The sequence below is a fragment of the Cannabis sativa genome, chromosome 4, assembly GCF_029168945.1.
Source record: "Cannabis sativa cultivar Pink pepper isolate KNU-18-1 chromosome 4, ASM2916894v1, whole genome shotgun sequence".
Classification (NCBI taxonomy): domain Eukaryota; kingdom Viridiplantae; phylum Streptophyta; class Magnoliopsida; order Rosales; family Cannabaceae; genus Cannabis; species Cannabis sativa.
Window position 1 is genome coordinate 24,116,851 of NC_083604.1, and position 20,222 is coordinate 24,137,072.

At 34.3% G+C, this 20,222-nt stretch overlaps 1 protein-coding gene and 1 long non-coding RNA gene across 2 annotated transcripts; both read right to left on the minus strand.

Annotated features, from left to right (window-relative positions):
• Window positions 1-2,578: 2,578 nt before the first annotated feature.
• Window positions 2,579-3,420, minus strand: LOC133036717 (uncharacterized). Its single transcript, XR_009687295.1, has 2 exons — window positions 3,014-3,420; window positions 2,579-2,874 (listed from the first exon to the last, which is right to left on the minus strand). It is a non-coding gene; the product is annotated as an uncharacterized LOC133036717 (long non-coding RNA).
• A 3,655-nt stretch (window positions 3,421-7,075) lies between these two features.
• Window positions 7,076-19,992, minus strand: LOC115712962 (quinolinate phosphoribosyltransferase [decarboxylating] 1a). The gene is made up of 10 exons (XM_030641399.2): window positions 19,205-19,992; window positions 18,725-18,861; window positions 18,443-18,576; window positions 18,278-18,341; window positions 18,119-18,201; window positions 12,368-12,451; window positions 12,133-12,285; window positions 11,286-11,462; window positions 7,893-7,960; window positions 7,076-7,546 (listed from the first exon to the last, which is right to left on the minus strand). The coding sequence occupies exons 1-10, from the start codon at window positions 19,339-19,341 to the stop codon at window positions 7,450-7,452; spliced, it is 1,134 nt and encodes a 377-aa protein (XP_030497259.1). The 5' UTR covers window positions 19,342-19,992; the 3' UTR covers window positions 7,076-7,449.
• Window positions 19,993-20,222: the final 230 nt, after the last annotated feature.

Here is a 20,222-nt window from a genome sequence, read left to right on the forward strand (position 1 = left end):
ATCATTGTCACAAATGAAAATTTGTAGTACCATTAATGTGTTATGTTCATATCTACTTGAAATTTTAAATTTTCGTATGAACAAAGTTGTGTACACACATGAATGATACAATTAGTTGGATAAAGACTAATGTTCCACGAACCCCCCATCTATAATTTAGAAGTCCATGCATACTCTGGAAGAGTTATAGAAAATATATGATCAAAGATTATATATGGTGATATTTTAAAAGTGATAACAATAATCTTATGAGATATATTATCACCAAAAGAATTATGGATCATATGTGCATGAGGGGGAGACATATTCATGTTGCACTCTTTTTCCCTTAGTTCAGGTTTTGTCCTAATGGGTTTTCCTGACAAGGTTTTTAACGAGGCAACTTGCAAATATTTATGAATATGAAATATATATTGTACTATTTTCCCTAGCTCAGATTTTGTCCCACTGGGTTTTTCTGGCAAGGTTTTTAACGAGGCAACTATAAATCATGTTAACATACTTGCATTTTATGAAGCAAGTAGAGAATGTGTGTGAGTGAGATCATTGGCATAGCATATTCGGAAAACATATGGATTGCACTCAATAAAGAAGTATCAACCCAAGCAATTCTCTATGGATAATACTGCTTGCATCGTTCAACTAAAAGGAGGTACATTGAAGGAGATAGAGTTAGAACACATTTCACGGAATTCTTCTTTATACGCTTCAAGAAAATGCATATTGGTGTTCAACATATTCAATCAAGTGTCAATCTTACAAACTTATTCACAAAGTTATTACCAACATCAACATTTGGGAAGACGGCAGACAAGATCGAAATTCGTCGATTAGAAGATCTCCACAAATGCCTAAATGAGGGGGAGGGAGTTAGTTTACACTATACTCTTTTTCCTTTGACCAAGTTTTCAGCAAGATTTTTAATAAGGCAGCTATTATGGACATTCAAGGGGGAGTGTTATAAATATTAATAATTATGTGGATGTCCAAATCTTTTATTTATTACCATGAATTGTAATCAACATTCCTCTTTTCCTTAGTTTCCCTTTTTTCTTAGTTTGTTAATATCTCACTCTTGTATTTGTATAAATAGGGGTTCACCCCATTGGAATAAACAACTCAGAAATTCTCATTCACTTTCTCTTTCTCTCTTCTTCTTCTTCTTTCTTCTCATCTACTTTATATTATTTTATATTATTTTATAACATTATTTTGTTTTATTCTCTTTTTTTTTCTATTTTTATTCTTTTTATTTTTCTCTTTCTTCTTTTGCAATTCCCTTCTTCTTCCACCTTCCCTAATTACCCAAACCCTACCCAGACCCAATCACCCAAACCCCACCCAGATCACCCAATCACCCATGTCTTCTTCTTCTTCTTCCTCTGAACATGGTTTCTCATCTTCGTCAATGGCGAAACCACAGCCAATCCATTCTTTTCTAAATCGTCATCTTCTCTTCTCCCTCTCTGCTTCCTCTTCTAAAGATGTCCATGGCCATGTTCATTCGACTGTCCTAAACGCTGATTGAATGAAACCGTGGTCGACTGCGTGACTAAGGGTCCAAATAGAGCTTCAAGCTCCTCAATTCAGAGTAATAGATATGGAGGTGATAATGGTAGTGGCAGCGGTGGTGACAATGGTGGTGGTGATAATGGTGACAAGGTGAGATGAGGCGATGAGGCTCTGTAGAAAGAAAGAGAAAGAGAAAAAAAAAAAGAAAAATGAAATAATATATTGTTTTATAATTTATTTATTTTTATAATTTTTAATTATTTATTATAATATTTTAATAAGTAATAATACGTGAACTACTAAAAATTTGTCATGTGTACATTTGTGTACACGTGAACTATATTTGTGTACACGTGAACAATCCAATGTGACACTCAACTGAGATTTTTGAATGGAAATGTGTAGAGCAAAACGGAACTTGAATTTAGTAAGTTTTGCCATCAAATTTTGGTTTTTGTAGTTAAGTATTAAAAAAATTAAGTTTAAATGGTTTAGCTGCAAATATCCCTTATTATTATTATTATTATTATTATTATTATTATTATTATTATTATTATTATTATAAAATCACACCAAATATAAACATAGTATTTATCAAAGTTTTTTTCTTTTTCAGTATAATAATAATCATTTCAAATCAGCTATTATGTCGAAAGTCATTTAAGTGACTTATGTTTTACAAATTTGTGCTCTTTGACGAGCAAGGCCGTCTCAAGGTAAGAAGAGGCTTGTGATGAAATTTGAAAAGAGGTCTTATTTTTTTTATAAAAATTAAAAATTAATATTAATTAAATTTTAACATAATATCAATTTTAATTATTTTATCTCTATGTAATAAATAAATTTTTGTCGTACAAGCTAACTCAATAAAGTAATATTTAATTACAATAAACATTTTGTGTTATATATTTTAGCATTTTTTTAAAAATAATAATAAAAGAATATATAATTTTTTTACATACATATAGATTTTTTAAAAAATACATAATAAATATACATTATTTATTATTAATATATTTTTTTAAACAGTTTAATACAAATATTTAAAATATAGTAGTGTTATAAATTTACTTTAAAATATTTAATTTATTTCTTATTATCTTTTTTTCCTTTTAGACATCACTTTGAAATACAAAAACAAAACACATATGCATGTGTGAAGGATCGAATCCTTGATCTCAAGGTACACATAACACTCTATTTACCGCTTGTGCCACAAGAGCTTCTCGTAATTTGTTAAATTAAATATTAATATACTATAAACTTTTATATATGTATATATACTAATTTTAATTTTTTTGGGGCCTCGAAAATTATGGGGCCTGAGGCCTATGCCCCGGCTGCCCCACCCTCTGCCCGGCCCTGTTGATGAGAAAAATATGTTAGATGAACAAAATATATTTAATTTAAAATTAAGGGTGGCAACAATATATGAATTCAATATAAATTATTATAGATTAACTTTATAAAAAAATAGCCATAGGTTAAAATTGAATCAAACCTGAATGGTACGATTATTATTAGAGTTGGATTAGGATCGACACATGTATCAACACGAATTGACCTGATTATATCCAATATATATGATTGAAATTGTTAATTTATAGTGTTATTTATTTTCATAGAAAAATATATAAATTAAAAATAAAAAAGATACTGGCGGCTAAACCACCTGAATTTTACGGTTTGTAACACTTAACCACAAAAACTAAATTTTTGACGGCTAAATTACCTAAACCCTGGTTCCGTTTTACTATGCATACCTTTATCCAAAAATCACAGTTAAGTGCCACGGTGGACTTGTTGGAAATATTTTACCAGGATCTAGATTTACTAACAAATATATTTCATTAACATCCTAATATGAATTCTAAAACAATGAAATAAACACATTTAAAGTTTAGAAAACCTTACATTGGGTGCAACGGAATATAATGACTCCTTCCGTTCAGATCTCTAGCCCTTGATTCCTTTCTGTAGCAGAGCATCACAAAGATCTGAACCTGGATCTCTTTCTCTCCTTCCTTGATGTTGATTCTCCTTCTTGTTGATTGAATTCTTCACAATCTTCCACACTATGATTGAGATACCACTTGATGTGTGTGGGCACTCACTCATTCACTCAAGGTTCGAAATTATTGAAGAAGAAAATAGAGGAAAAGGGTGGCGGCTAGGGTATAGGTAGAAGGTTTAGAATTTTCTCTGAAGGAATGAGATGCATCATCTTTTTCCTAAAGCCATCACTACCTATTTATAGGTAACCGCCTAGGTTTAGGTTAGATTTATTTGGCATTAAAATAATAGAAAACTAAATAGTAAAATACATTAAGTGTGGCCGGCCATGGATTGTGGATAGGGCCCACTTTGCAATTTTACCATTTTGTCATTTTTCCATCCTATTTTCTCAAAAACGCTAATTTTCTAATTTAACCACTTAAATGCCAATTCTAATTATTTAATAACTAAAAATAATTATTAAATAATATTGTCATTTAATATATTTATATTAATTAGACATATAAAGTCTCTTAATTAACAGATAAAAACTAGAATCTCTTTTCTTCACAATTTTGCCCTTGCTTAGTGAAAATTCATAAACTAGACATAGTCTAATTTCAGAATTATAATTGATTAATTAAAATCAATTAACTGAGTCTTACAAGCAGTATGGTCTCAACTAGTATGGGGACCATGTGCCTATATAACCGAGCTTCCAATAAGCAGATCAAGAATTTACCCAGTAAATCCACTAACTTATTAATTCCTTGTTGAATCCACGCATAGAACTTAGAATTTCACTCTCAGTCATATAGAACGCTCTATATGTTCCACGATATAGATACAGTATTAATTATCCATTGTTATAATCCTAATTTGATCAATGATCCTCTAATAGATGATCTACATTGTATAGGGATTAAATTACCGTTACACCCTTCAATGTATTTTATCCTTAAAACACTTAGCTCCGTATAAATGATATTTCAGCGAAGTGAAATGAGTACTCAACCGTTTATCTCTGTTTAGTCAAGCTCGAAGGAAATCATCGTTTCACTTTTAAATACCTATAGAAGTTATAGATTCCATATCTATATTTAGCGCTCCCACTCAATTATACTATCATGTTCCCAAAATGTACGTATCACCCTGACCCAAAAATAGGCTGAACTAACAAATCAAAGAACATGAATAATACTCTTGAGATCGAACCTAATCATATCAGGATTAAGATCATTTGATCTAGGATCAACTAGGTGATATTGAATTGAATAGATATTACGGTAAATTTTAACAAATCTAATCAAAGTTCAATATCGGTCCATTCCGATGTATACTCCATACATTCGATACTAGTAAACTTTGCCAATGCCTTGGAAAGGACATAACACTTATTCAAGGTGTAAGAATACTTATCGTTGATTATCATGCCAGTCTAAATCCAGTGAACTGAAAAATCAGGGAATTAAACTTTCGAACATATAATTAAAATTATATTCCACTGTGCTGACAACACTATAATCATTAACAAATACATATGCTCTGAACTTAATAGAATTTATACATTATATATGATCATGAAATAAATTATGTGAACCATGCAACATAAAATGTTATTTTTGATCTTTATTAACTAGTAAATCTGATTATATTGAAATGAGTTTTATTTAGGGCACAAAATCCAACAGGACTGTCCACGTGTACACCTTGTATACGTAGCAAATTTTTAGTGGTCCACGTAATATTAGTTTTAAAAAATAATTATAAATATTAAAAAAAAAATTCAAAAATCAGAATTTTTTTAATAATTTATATAAGAACTTCGTTACCTTGGGTGCCCTTCCATCTTCTGTTCGGGAAGCAGAGCCATTTTTAAAATATTTAAAAAATAATTAATATTTTTTTTTCTTCTTCTTCTTCCTTTTTTTTTTCTTTCTTTTTCTTCTTCCTCTACTTCTTCGTTTTTTTCCCCAAAATAAAGTTAGAGATATTCCCATTTCATGGACTCTCTATTAGCCAACTATGCTTCTTCCTCTTCTTCCGATGATGAAGCCGAAGCAGAGACCTCGGTTTCAACAATGGCTCTGCTTCACGAAGCAGAAGATGGAAGGGCACCCAAGGTAACGGAGTTCTTAGCGGCCGGCATAGTCGACAGTAAGGACCTCCCCCAAGAGGTTTCGGATGAAGATTCAAGTTCTTTTTCTTTGCTTTCATTTCTTCGCAAGCTCTTCCTCGTTGTCATCTTCTTCATCGATTCCGCTCAAGAAGGGATTGATTGGAGGCTTAAATTGGACAACCCTTTTGGCATTAGGCTGTGAAGAAGAAAGATTCGAAGTGGGTTTAGGTTGAGGAAGAGCAGAGAAGAGAGACGAGGTGTTTGAATCAGTGGCAGTGGATTTGGGAATGGTTCTCGAATCTCCAGATGAAGTAGAGGATTTGGGATTAGGTTTAGGGAGGGAAGAAAGAAGAAAGAAGAAGAAGAAGAAGAAGAAGAAGAAGAAAGAAGAAGAAAAAGAAAAAAAAAAGTAAAAAAAATAATTTTTTTAATTTTTTTAAATTAAAAAAAGTAAAAAAGAAAAAAAAATTCTTTAATTTTTTAATTATTTATAATTATTTTTTAAAACTAATATTACGTGGACCACTAAAAATTTGGACAGTATACCGTGACATTTAACTATAATTTTTGGACAGAAGTGTGCAGAGCAAAACGGAAGTAGGATTTGGGTAGTTTAGCCATCAAAAAATTGATTTTTGTGGTTAAGTGTTACCAATCGTAAAGTTCAGATGGTTTAGCCGCCAATATCCCAAAATAAAAATTGTTTATAAAAATATAATAGATAATTTATACTTTTATTTATTGTATTGATAATTTATAATAAATTATTTTAATTAATCAATATTATTTGTTTACTACTTGATATATTTTTAGATAGTATATTATTTAAATGAGTTAAAAAAAATAATATAATTAAAAATATATATAAAAATTAAATATGAAATACTAATTATGTTGATCAACATGTATTGTAATTTAAGAACTATCGACACACGAACACAACATGTCAACACCAGAATACAATGGGTCAGGTTAGGATTGAAATTTTTGACACAATATATGGGACAGGTTAAAGTTGACCAATTAAACATGTCAACACAAATAACACGAACAAAAATATAACACAGCAACACAAACCACCACCCTCTATTTAGAACCAAAATGAAAATTGTGTTAATTCGATACCCCCACATATGAAAATATATATCTTTAATTATAGTTTTCAAGTCTAGTGACTATTTTTTTTTTTTAAATTAAAATCCCAATCAGATCAAGTTATTTCTTGATTTTAGTAGAGCTACCTTCCCCAGATTTGAGACAATCATGCAACACCAAATAAAAACGTAATGTGCAATTTTACAATGAAAACAAAACCATCACTCTATTTTTCTTTTTTTCTTTTTTTTTTTTACTATCTATTCTTTTTTTTCAAAAAAAAAAATTCTATCGGTACAAACTTTCTGTGGGGAATTCTACTTTATCTAGGAATAACATAGTCTATAAAAGCTCTTTTGAAAAATTAAAGCTCTATATAATACGAAAACTGAACACAACAAATAAAATCAAACCGACATTTCAAAAGACAAAGCTGCCTCTTCTAGTTCTAAGAGGTAACGAAGCCACGTGTAGTGACTAGTGAGGATATTATGGCGTACCTGTATCCCACTTATCAACTACCAAAAGGGTCTGTCATGTCCTCATTTCTTAATAGACATTTCCTTTCCTTTGCAATATAAAGCTTTTGTTTTACATTATTGACGAATTCCTTTCAAGTATAAACTGTCTGTCCACGTCATTGTGATCTTAGTGTTCTCAGAACATGAACAACATTATTATTTGACCTATAAACCGCTAATATGAGGACACGATTACATCAAGAAAGATCATGCCCTTTTGGTGCGTCTCCCAACTTTAAGTGCCAATTCTGTGTCAATCTTGAGGGAAATGTCAAGAGCTTTCACAGAATGTGTCAATGCACCACTGCAGTGCAGACCATAAGAAACTAGCTTTAATACTGTAAAGCTTTTAATTGCTTACTAATTACTTATTTTGAATAAAGTATACTTGCAAGAATAACAAATATTAATGCATTAAAAAATCTATCTGTTCTTCAATCACACTAACTCTCACTTATGTTGAGCATTCAATTTCACAAAGCACCATCACTATTTTGACACTTATTATAATTAATAAGGGTTTCTGTTTAACCTAGCCAAACAATTCTCCACCCTGGTCCACAATCCCTCCTTCCCTTCCCCCCACCCCCCAACCCTCTTTTCATTTTGGTATGCCAACAAAGTAAAGTTTAAAAGAGTATCAGCATTACCTGGAAATGTAGGTCACCCCTGTGCTTCCAATTTTGTGTACCGTTTCAATAGTAACATTGCCAGAGGCCTACAACCATGAAACAGATAGTCAAAGAGTAGCTTTTATTCTTTGGAAAGCAAAGTACCGATATAGACAGCATGCAACTAGAAATGCATTACATCACAAAAAAAAAAAAATTAAATTCAGCAATCATGGTTTCCGGTAAGAAAATAAGTAGCATGTGATGCTCCCACGCTCTAACACAAAACAAGTAATTTGATAGCTTGAATGAAGGAGATGGAAATTGGGAGTAAAGCAGTAGCACAGCAATGACAATTTTTTTGAAAATATGATATCCATGAGAACGAGGAACCAATAAGAGATAACAGAATAGGTGCAGGAAAGTCACTGCTACATAACTGTGAATATCAATGCACAATGAGACATAACCAGATATTTTAATCATTTAAAATTTCTCCAGACCTAGTAATAAAGCACTTCCATCTTAATTGTGCTATACGCATGCTTTGTAAACAATATGATTGTTGCAATGATGGTACAGTGGAAGAACAAAAGATGTAGTAGAATGAAAGCCATGCTTGATAGGGAAGAAGACATAACCAACGAGCTACTTTCCTTCTTCACCAAGCTGTACACATCTGAGAGAAAACAAGGGGCAGATATAGAAGGAATCGAATGGCAAAAAATCTCAGAATTTTCAGCTCGGCAGCTTGAAATCCCCTTTGATGAAGATGAAATCAAGAGGGCTCTCTTTAGTTGTGATGGAAACAAAGCCCCGGGGCCGGATGGTTTTAGTATGGCAGTCTTGCAGTCGAACTGGGACACAATCAAAGGAGACCTTTTAGAAATATTTAAGGCTTTTGAAACTGAAGGCAGAATTCAAGGGAGTATGAATGAAACTTTTATCTGCCTCATTCCCAAAAAACTGAACAGTTGCAAGGTAAAAGACTTTAGACCAATTAGCCTTATAACAAGTGTGTATAAGATCATTGCTAAAGCACTCGCTATAAGGCTAAAGTACATTTTGGGAGACACAATATCAGACACGCAATCTGTTTTTGTGGAGGGGAGACAAATACTGGACTCAGTGTTGATTGCTAATGAAACAGTCGAAGATTATAGAAGCAGGGGTAAAAGTGGATTGGTGTTCAAGATAGACTTCGAAAAAGCTTATGATAGAGTCGAATGGGATTTTCTGGATTTGGTAATGCTCAGAAAGGGTTTTGGAGAAACTTGGAGGAAATGGATTAGAGGGTGCCTCTCAACTACCTCATTCTCTATATTTGTCAATGGCAGACCAAGAGGGAAATTCAGAGGATCGCGAGGATTGAGACAAGGAGATCCTCTTTCGCATTTTCTTTTCACTTTGGTAGCTGACATTCTAGGCAGAATGGTGGATAAAGCAGTTGCTTCCGGGTCTTTATCAGGATTCAGTGTGGGGAAAGATAAAATTCAGGTCAGCCACCTGCAATTCGCTGATGATACTTTACTTTTCGCGAATGATAAAGAATCTCTTATGAAGTTTGTTAGGATTATCGAAGGTTTCTGTGCAATATCGGGACTTAAAGTTAATCTAAGCAAAAGCCAATTGTTGGGTCTTTGTACGGACGAACAAGTGATCTCACAATGTGCCGCTCAAATTGGTTGCGAGGTGGGATGCTGGCCAATGAAGTACCTTGGAATGCCATTGGCAGGTTCACCTAGGAAGAAAGTTTTCTGGGATCCTGTGTTGGAAAAGTGTGCTAAAAGACTAGATGGGTGGAAATGCGCTTTTTTATCTAGGGGAGGTAGATATACACTTATTCAATCAGTCCTATCTTCTCTCCCAATTTACTTCTTGTCTTTATTTAAGGCACCCTCTTCAGTAATCAATTCCTTGGAGAAAATGATGAGAGATTTCCTTTGGGAAGGAGGAGACATAGCGGGTGGCGATCACTTGGTTGCTTGGGACTTGGTAAGTAAACCAAGGTTGGAGGGCGGCTTAGGCATTGGAAGATTGTCATTAAGAAACAAAAGCTTGTTGATGAAATGGCTATGGCGATTTCCTCTAGAATCTGAATCTTTGTGGCATAGGGTGATCATGAGTCGTTATGGGATGTCAAATAATTTTTGGGATTCAAAAAAGGGGGATCGAATGTCCCCGAGGGGACCGTGGAAGGACATTGCAGATCTCTATGATAAATTCTTAAGCCTAGTAAAGTTTAAGGTTGGAAATGGAGATAAAATTCGCTTCTGGGAAGATGAGTGGCTAAACGATTCATCGTTACTACATACTTACCCGGATTTAGCCCTGATCTCGAGAGCTAAAAATATAAGTATAAAAGATCTTGTAGTTGTGGAAGGTGCAGCGGGAGAAAGTGTGGGAAGTTGGGATTTCAAGTTCAGAAGGAACTTATTGGAAAGGGAATTGCCTAGCCTTATAGGATTGTTACAACAATTGGAACAGGTTAAATTACTGAACGCTAGTGTTGATAGCAGAATATGGAAACCTGATGCCAACGGAATCTTCTCAAGCAAATCGGCATTCGTTTGGTTTACTTCCAACCAAAGTGTAGCTAGGCCCTCTTGGTCCAAATCTTTATGGAAAAGCACAGCTCCGTCCAAGGTCAAAATTTTTGCATGGCTAGTTGTGCTCGGGAAAGTGAACGTGCACGACGTTTTACAACGAAGGCGACCTTTTATGTTCATATCTCCGGGGTGGTGTGTATGCTGCAAGAGTAGTGGAGAAGAAGTCGATCACCTATTTCTACATTGTAACTTTTCTTCCAGTTTATGGGCAAACTTGCTGAAGGAGTTCGGACTGTTCTGGGTTTTACCTAGAAATGTTTCACAAATGATAGGGAGTAAACTACAAGGAAGCAAACGTAAGGATATCCTTTGGAAGACGGCTGTCCTAGCAATACTCTGGGCTATCTGGTTGGAAAGAAACACCAGAATTTTTGAAGATATAGAGAATTCAGCAGAAGTAGTGTGGGACAAAATTAAGTTCTGGACAGCAACATGGGTTTTTAGAGCAAAGCATTTCGAAGACCTGTCCTTTCTAGACCTGAGCAGAGACTGGAGAGTCTTTTTGTAACTTTGATATTGCTTTGCAATTTCTTGTATCTTCTGTATTTCGTTTTGACTTTGTTTTTGTTTTTTTCTTTTCTGTATTTTTTCTCTGTTTCTTGTTTATATGGCTTTCCTCCGCCTTAAGTGAGGGCATTAATCTATGATAGAGGGTGATCAGTCTTTAACTCTGATCTCTCCTCTTTTTTCAAAAAAAAAAAAAAGCCATGCATGAATTTTGTATCTTTTTAACAATACTCTAATCAATATATGAACAGAAATCAATAACTTAAAATATTTTGATTATGTAAAGAAATAGTTTATTAAGAACATTATGAGCTACCTCTGTCTCGAATCTCCCATTAATCAGTTTTACAGCATCTTTAAGCATAGATACATCAACATCTCCACTGGGTAGTGGTACAACCATATTATCCAACATTATCCTTGTTAGTGAAGTCTTTGATTGTGATGCATAATGTAACACCTCATGTACTTCCTCTAGAGTCCTAGTTTCAACCTGGAAAACAGATCATTAATTCACTTACCACCAGAATGTTATCTGGAATTGTATGTAGTCTTGTACATTTACATGTAGTAACTGAACCACAAAGACATACAACAATGAAGAACGTTAAACAGATAAATAAAAGCATTCTTAAATAGTCTTGTAAATAAACAACTAAGTACATATCAAAGCTTTATTTAACAGAACGTGATGGGCCCCGTTGGTACACAAGCCTGAAATTAAGAGAAACAACAGCAAGAACAAACAGAGAACCCAAGAAATAGTATCTGAATTTATTGATAATATAACAGTAGCAGCAAATGGATGAAACTTATGTATTATAGATGATATGGCAGCAAGAGAATTACAGTAAAATGGCCCTAGGCATTTGAGAGGCCTAGACTCTCGATGATGCTGAGATTGAACACTCAATTCTTGCATAACCTTCTCATTCTTCTTAGTCTCCTATATATTATATTCTATTCTCTCTCCAACACTACCCCTTAATACAAAGGACCCATATCCCCTTTTTTCAACTCTCTTATACTATATTCTATTATCTCGCAGTCTAACAGAACGCAATAAAGAACAATGCATTCAATAATGAAGAAAATGAGAGCAAAATTACTTTTACTTATAAGAAGCTCAATAGTTGACCAAAAGGGAAAATAAAAAGACCTACCTCAACCTCCATTGTAATATTTTTTTTCTCTAGATATGCATCTACAGATTTTACAGCACTTGTGACGCTACCTGCGGCTGAAATATGGTTATCTTTTATCAAAACCATATCAAATAGACCCATTCTGTGATTTCTTCCCCCACCAATAAGTACCTATAATATGAGAATTCATAGGTCATTATTAAATTACATTTCATGGTATGATAATCATAGAAAAATGAAAAACGAAATATACCGCCCACTTATCCACCAAACGTAAGCCCGGAGCAGTCTTTCTTGTCTCTAAGATAATAGCAGGATGTGCAAGATCAGCCATTGCCTGCAGGAAGAAAGAGCCTCATAAATCTCTCCTTCTTAGATTTACTTGATTATGATCACGATTCAAATTATTAAACAAGATAAAATTCACTGCATTGAAATTCATCAATGGATTCATCTGCCGCACACATACAGATTTAAGTAGCCAGCAATAGATTGTTAGGAAACTAAATCTTATAATGAAATGCTGAGAAGTAGAAAAGAAGTTTCAAGTTCCACATAAGGGAATGCTTGCATGCCCTCCCGGACACCAACACAGTTTCCCTGTATATGATGATAGCCCTCACTGTCTCCAGATTTCTAACCTTTGTTAGGCTATTTTTAGCCTAAGTTTCGGGTCACATTTTATAGTTGTTTTTCTTCTTTATTATTATTTTTGAAATAGAATTACGCTTATTTTCTTTGGTTTTAGGTTTCGACACTTGGAATGTGTAAATTGGACAAATTTTAGAAAACAGTGATCTATAAAATAGAAAAAATTTTAAAAGAGAATAAAGCTGAAACTTCAAGAATAAATTCGACTATGTTCCGTTCAGATTTTGGACAAAGTCAAAGCATAAAAGTTTTAGATCTTTTCTTTATCTTTCCAACGCATCTAGAATCAGCTCATTTGGAGTTTGTATGAGATAGTTATGCCCATTTTACTGAAAGGGGTCGAAGCAGAAAAAATTGGGTCCAGTGGCCACGGCGGGGGACTATAGAAAGTCCGTTTTTTCACTTTTCTACAGCCGTCGCGGTGAGGATATTAGCCGCCGTGGCGCCGACTTCGTACAGGTCAAGGATAACTTCGTCTTTTCTCGTTTTTTCGGCTGAAAAGTCTATTTTAATGAAAGGGAATCGCGAATTTTAGAGGGGAGACCATATGGTACCCTAAAGATACAAGAAGAAAGCTCTTGGAGCGAGCATGGGCGATCCGCGATAATCCTCCATCTAATTTCTTTCTCTTCTCTTGATTTCTTATGTTTTTATTTGTGTTTAGTTTAATTATGGATTTGATTATGAACTAGACTCTCTATATAGGGATTTGATGGACATTGACTGAGATTATTGATTAATGTTATTTAATTGTTCTTTCTTTCTCTATTATTGTGATTTATTCATATTTGTGCTTATTACATGTGTTTCATTGGGCTGAAAACTCTATTTTAATGAAAGGGAATCGCGAATTTTAGAGGGGAGACCATATGGAACCCTAAAAATACAAGAAGAAGGCTCTTGGAGCGAGCATAGGCAATCCGCGATAATCCTCCATCTAGTTTCTTTCTCTTCTCTTGATTTCTTATGTTTTTATTTGTGTTTAGTTTAATTATGGATTTGATTATGAACTAAACTCTCTATTTTGGGATTTGATGAATATTGACTAAGATTATTTTATGGATTAATGTTATTTAATTGTTCTTTCTTTCTCTATTATTGTGATCTATTCATATTTGTGCTTATTACATGTGTTTGATTGGCCACCTTATGCATGATCTATGATCTCAATACAAAATCTGAAAAGTGAGTATTGAGAATGCTCTAAATGAATACATATGTTTTGATGTGAAACGAGAGTATTCACATAGCTTATGTGGCTTTTAGATTATTGCTTAATGCGAATTGTATGTTATTCTATCTCAGAGATGCAGTAGTTGGCATGCAATTTAGGACCTTTATGATCTGGAAAGAGTTGATGTTAATTTATAATCTGTCATCACATAAGAGGAAAAAGAATGGTTAATTAGTGTTAACAATTGGGTAATCAAAGCAATTGAAATCATCTCCCTAATTTTACATCCATTGTTAAACATTTTATTTATTTGTTTTATTTAATTTTGCTTAGTTTATTTAGTTCAAAATTAATTTATTCGATTGCCAAATAGAAACAAGAATTTAATTGATTGGTACTTAACTACAGTCCTCGTGGGAACGATCTCATTTACCTAAGTATTACTTGTTAAAACGATACGTATACTTGCGTGTTGGATTTATCACATCAACCTTCCACACTGGGGTAGACCTACATGACTCCAATTTCCTTCCTCCTTCATCATAATGGATTCTAACCTGTAACTGAAACTTTGTGGAGAGGAGAGATGTGGCGATTGCTGAGTCTTTAATTTTATTTTATTTTTATCTTAAACTCATCTAATAGATGCATGTAAACTGTTAGGGCTTGGATATTAAATAAAGAGGGTAATTGGGTAACTGTAGTAAGAGGTAGGTTGTATGGTTATTGAATATAGGAGTCGGGAAAATGTATGGGGATTGAGCTTAGGCTCTAAGGAGAGTTGAGGTCTCTCAAATACCTCAAGTTCTATTGTTCTTTTTATCACTCATATTCATCTAATACCAATATTTCAATGTTCCATGGGATATTAAATAAAGAGGGCAATTGGGTAATTGTACTAAGAGGTAGGTTGTATGGTTTGGGTAGTATATATAGGAGATAGAATTGCATACATGAGTCGGGAAAATGTATGGGGATTGAGCTTCGACCCTTGAGAGAGTTGAGGTCTCTCGTATACCTCAAGATCTATTTTCTCACTATCACTCATATTCATCTAATACCAATATTTCAACGTTCCTTCTAATTGTTACCGGTTTGCTATTATTTGAGGCTCTATTTCTTGCTATATATTAGTTAGGCAGCAGTAAGTTCCTATCAAGTGGTATCAGAGCATCGATCTTAAGACTCCGCTATGGTGCCAGTGTTACCACTATTCAACGAAGAGGATCTATATGGCTGGGTTCATTGTATGGAGCAATATTCCCATGCTCATTGGATCCCAAAGAGGCAGAAGGTGGCAGTTGCTCAAGGACTAGAGGGTGTTGCTTGGCAATGGTTTCAAGAGGTAGAGGAGCAAGATCCGATCAAGAACTAGTTGGAGTTTCGAATAACGTTATTCAATTGTTGCTGTAAAATCGAAGACGATCCATTCGATTAATTGATGGCTCTCAGTTATAAAAGCTCGATGATGGAATTCTAGACTCAATTCAATCACATTGCAACACAAATGCTTGGTATTCCAAAAACCTTCCCTCGTGGTATATTTTTTGGGAATCTATCGATGAAGATGGTGAGTAAGGTGCGTGACCATAGACCTAAGACCCTCTCTAATGTTCCGGCGAAGATGAAATTGCAATACCAGATTTGCAGAATAGCAAAGATCTACAGATTGATCTCTAAAAGCATTCAAACCAAGAAGAAAAAATAATACACTACTGAAAGTTTTTATTAATCGTAATTTTAGATTATAGAGTATACGTATATATTGAATAACTTAAGAGAATAAAGTAACAAATTCCTATTTTCTAGGAATAAAATATTCTAACTAAAGCTTACTTATTTTTTTATTTTAAATAATTCAACACTCACCCTCAAGTCGGATGGTAATATATTGTACAATCCAAGCTTGTCTATCAGTTTGTCAAACAAAGGCATATGCAATGCTTTTGTAAAAATGTCAGAGACATGTTGAGTAGTACGAATATAGGAGACTTTAAGGACCCCTTCATCGATCTTCTCTTTAATGAAAATGTCGATCAACTTCAAAATGTTTTGTACGATCATGATGTACTGGATTGTGAGAGATGGAGATAGCAATTTTATTGTCGCACCTGACAGTCATTGGACTTTGCATAGGATCCATTAGTTCATTCAGTAGTCGTTTCAGCCATAGTGCTTCGCAAACACCAACCGGCAGTAGAGCATAATTCAACTTCAACACTACTCGAGACAATTCCTTGATGTTCAATGAAGAAAACCCAGATGGTTAGATATATCGCACCGCGTGATACTTCTTAATCACAAAGATGATGGAATCGATGAGGCTAGACACGAACATCATGGGTCTCAACAGAGATGCTCTTTCTTCGTTTCAGTGGGAAAACTAGAGACAACCCATTATGTCGTGGGTGATACTTAAACACATAGTTCTCCTCTGCTTTCATTCCTGGCCGATTGACTCTCTTTCAGAGGAGCTCTTATCAGTGGTACAGTTTGGCACCATTAAGGAATATTGAGTCCGATGGGAAGTACTCGCATCTCTTGTCCCCTACGTGCCTGAACATATCTTGGAAGGTAGTTTCACTAACAGGTTAAAGGATGAGATTAAGGCCACAATACACTTTCTACAACCTAAAGGGCTGGCCCAAATAATGGAAACGACCCAGAGAATTGAGGAAGGCCATCACTTAATGGGCCCTGTTACAAAGCCCACCTCAACTAAACCTAAACTCAGCCCCATTTCACCTACCCTATCCAACTATCAGGCCTTCTCCTCTCGTTCTCTTCATCTTGTGAGTCAGTCTACATCTTCAAGCTTATCTTCAAGCTTCTCCTCGAATTCCATGGTGTCCACAGCGTCGAAAGTTGGTAGTAGCCGTCCAACCATCACAAATGCCTACAAAATATCTTACTCGTGTTTATTGTGGAAAATATCTTATAGAATATTTCTACTCTAAGATTATATTATCAAAACGCTAAAGAGCACCTATGGTGCCTAACATCCTTATAAGGTGTCGTATCGTTATTAGTGCAATTGTATGAAGTTCTGAACTTGTGACCTCCTTGAACTTTAAGAATATTTTACCGCTACATCAAACAATATTATTTAATAATATTGGTAAACTAGTATTTGTATAAAGGCCCAAAAATTTTTATTTAAGCATAAACCCCAAGTAACTTAGAACCGATTGGAATTTCAAGTGAGGTGACTGTCCTACTTGGGCTCTAAGTGCCTTCACCCATGATCACCATAAAGTTAAATATATTATTGAATATATATCAAGAAGTTTTGAAAGATACAACAATCCTTTCAATGATTGAGTGGTATTGTTTGATGGTAGATGAAGTGCAACGGCTCAAAAATAGTGGAGCACAACTATCTACAACCATTCTGGAATTTAGCACCAAGAATAATTCGTTGGCAATTGGTACTCTATTACACAACAGTGTGGACAAGTTGTGGGGCCAACTTCATTTCCTTGAGAAAGACAAGTTCAAGAGTTTGGTTTCACAAAAGTTATGTACTCTATTACTTAATTGGTTTGTTGACAAAGGACGAGAGCGACAAGAGCAATTAGAGCTCATCAACTCTATTTTGACATTGGAGTGACTCGACTTTGAGTAATTCGTGCTCACCCTTTTTATTGTTCAGGTTTGGTAAGGCAGCTCAGAGTCACTCATTGGTTGTGCATACACCGGCATTCCCTTTTACAAACTTCTGTCCTTGCTGCCACATTGCAACAATCACTTGTTCGTCCCACCTCAAGAGAAAAGATGACTTTGCTCAACTAGTTTTCCGAGCAAGGTCGACTTGCTGAATGGTGGTGTATCTTTCACAGCTTGAACAATAGGCATTTGCTGGCTTAGGCTCTTGGGACCTCAAGTTCTATTGTTCTCACTATCACTCTATATTCATCTAATACCAATATTTCACTGTTCCTTCTATTTGTTACTGGTTTGCTATTATTTGGGCTTTATTTCTTGTAATATATCACTTAAGCAGCAGTAAGTTCCTATCATAAACCTCGAACCATCTTTTACATCTGCAATCATCTCCGCAGGAAAAGGGACCTTAACATCCCAAAATTCATGAGCAGACTCAATTAACTCTTTTCAGAAGAAAGTTACATAAGAGAGCTACATATGTACTTAGCAACACAAGATGTAAAAGAGTGTTACCTTAGTTAGAGTTGCTATGCCACTCATCCTCTGCATAAAATTCAGAGCTACCCTTTCAGCTACAACAATGCTGTATGCCGTTCCTGCATACGAAATTGAAAAACTAACTTCTAATAAAAGTTTCAAAATGCTACTAATTATATTTGTTTCCTCGTTTACCATAGACTCTTCCAATCTTTAGGCCTTTATGAACATAATCACCATCTTTTTGAGACCATTCTACCTGTTTAAAAAAAGAAAAAAGGGAAAAAGGAAATTTAAATGTCAACAAAAAAGTTCAAACACCATAAGTAATCCACGAAAACAAATAGCAGGCCTTACAACCTTCAAAGAAGGATCAACTTCCTGAAACACCATCTCTGCAAGTGCGATTCCAGCAATGACACCATCCTCCTTCGCTAAGAAATGGGCTTCAACTTCCACATCTGACGGGACAGTGGCCAGTGTCGTCACATCACCTACAATGGAAGCACGAAAATTTGCTCAGTAATATTTGAAATCATGAAAAGTGTTAACAATTAGTCACTACATATAAAGAACTTACTATTCAAGCCTGCAACATGTTAATAGCATTTCCAAAACTTAGACATTAAAGACAATTCGAACCTAGGTCACCAGCATCTTCAGCAAGGGCTAACTTGATAACACCATTCAAATCATAGGTAGGATGTGAAGGAGGCTTTATTACCATGGATTGAACAGAGACTCCAGGATTTGCAGTTGCATACATCCTATCACTTCGCCTAAAAATTCAAAATTTTAAGAGTTTATACATAAATATATGCGTATACAGTATATATTTTCATTGCTCTTAGTTCTTTATGGCTTCCAATAATCTGAATAATAAATAAATAAAATCTAGATGGCTTGAACAAGAAAGAACGATCTGCCTCGTGAGAGAGCATAAACGCCAACGTTATTTCCCGAGAAAACAAAATTCTCAACATTTTAGGCTTAATGCTGAAGAAAACTTGGTGAGGATGTAAAAAGCAGCCATTGTTTGGTTTCCGAGAAAATCAAAGAAACCTAATTATACTAATTAATTGTGTAGAAAAAGCAAAAGAATGAAGAACACAAGAAACTCACCTCTGAACTGATACAGCAGTGAGCAAACGAATAGGTCGGCGGCACGCGCGCGTTAGCTTCTGAGAATATTGAGGCAGCTGTGGCTGTAGAGGTTGGCAGTGGAGAATCATGGGCGATTGGATAAACAAAATAACCATCTCACAGGATTGAAATTGGCAAAATAATCTTTCATTTTATTTTTATTTTTTTAATACATTTAATTTATTAAAAATAGATGAGAACGTGACACTCAATTAATTTTAAAAAGCCACCTAGCAACAAAAACAAAAAAGACAAGCTCACTCTCTTTTTTATTTCTCTTACTGCTAAGACCAAAAAAATCAGCCCCTCTTTTCCTTCTTCATGAACTTTCGCAGGTGGCAGCCATAGACAAAGAAATTTCTAGTAATAATTCCGATAGAAACCCCAAATAACTCCTCTGCTCCTTCTTTTTCTTCTTCAATCTCATTGTAAACATTGTTTTTTCTTTAATCTTCTTCATTTCTCTTGTTTGTAACCATTAATGTTTTTCATCATCAATCTTTCAAAATTATAATGGAATCTACCAATCAAACATCAACCAAAATTTCCACACCTCTCAATAAAACATAGGTAAAGAGCGTATGTGAGTTAGGGATTATTTTTGTAAATTGTAAAGGGGTAATGAGTAAATTTTCAATTTATTTTGGCATAAGTTACGGTTTAAAAGTGAATTCATTGATGTAGAAATGAAAGAAAATAAAAATAGTATGCTGCAGAAAATAAAAAGAACAAAAATTATTATTGAATGGAAAATTTGAGTTGAGTCGTGTTTGTTTGAATCTGATTCATATTTGATTCATTTAGACTATTTGATTAGGAATGAGAATGGGAATAGGAATGGAATACAATATAAAATGCATAAAAAAAATTGATAAAAAAATAATTAAATTTTTTTTCTTATTACATTGGAATGGTCATTCCTTTCTTTTTAAAATAGAATAGTCATTCCACCAAAATGGTGGAAAGAGCATTCCATTGGAATACCATTCCAATACTT

Excerpts from the sequence above, each read along its gene's own strand:
- LOC115712962 (XM_030641399.2), bottom strand. The coding sequence starts at position 19,341 with ATGGTTATTTTGTTTATCCAATCGCCCATGATTCTCCACTGCCAACCT. Across the intron at positions 18,577-18,724 it reads TGAAGATGCTGGTGACCTAG|GTGATGTGACGACACTGGCC; the intron begins GTTCGAATTGTC and ends CTTCCATTGTAG. Across the intron at positions 11,463-12,132 it reads ATATTACAATGGAGGTTGAG|GTTGAAACTAGGACTCTAGA; the intron begins GTAGGTCTTTTT and ends TCTGTTTTCCAG.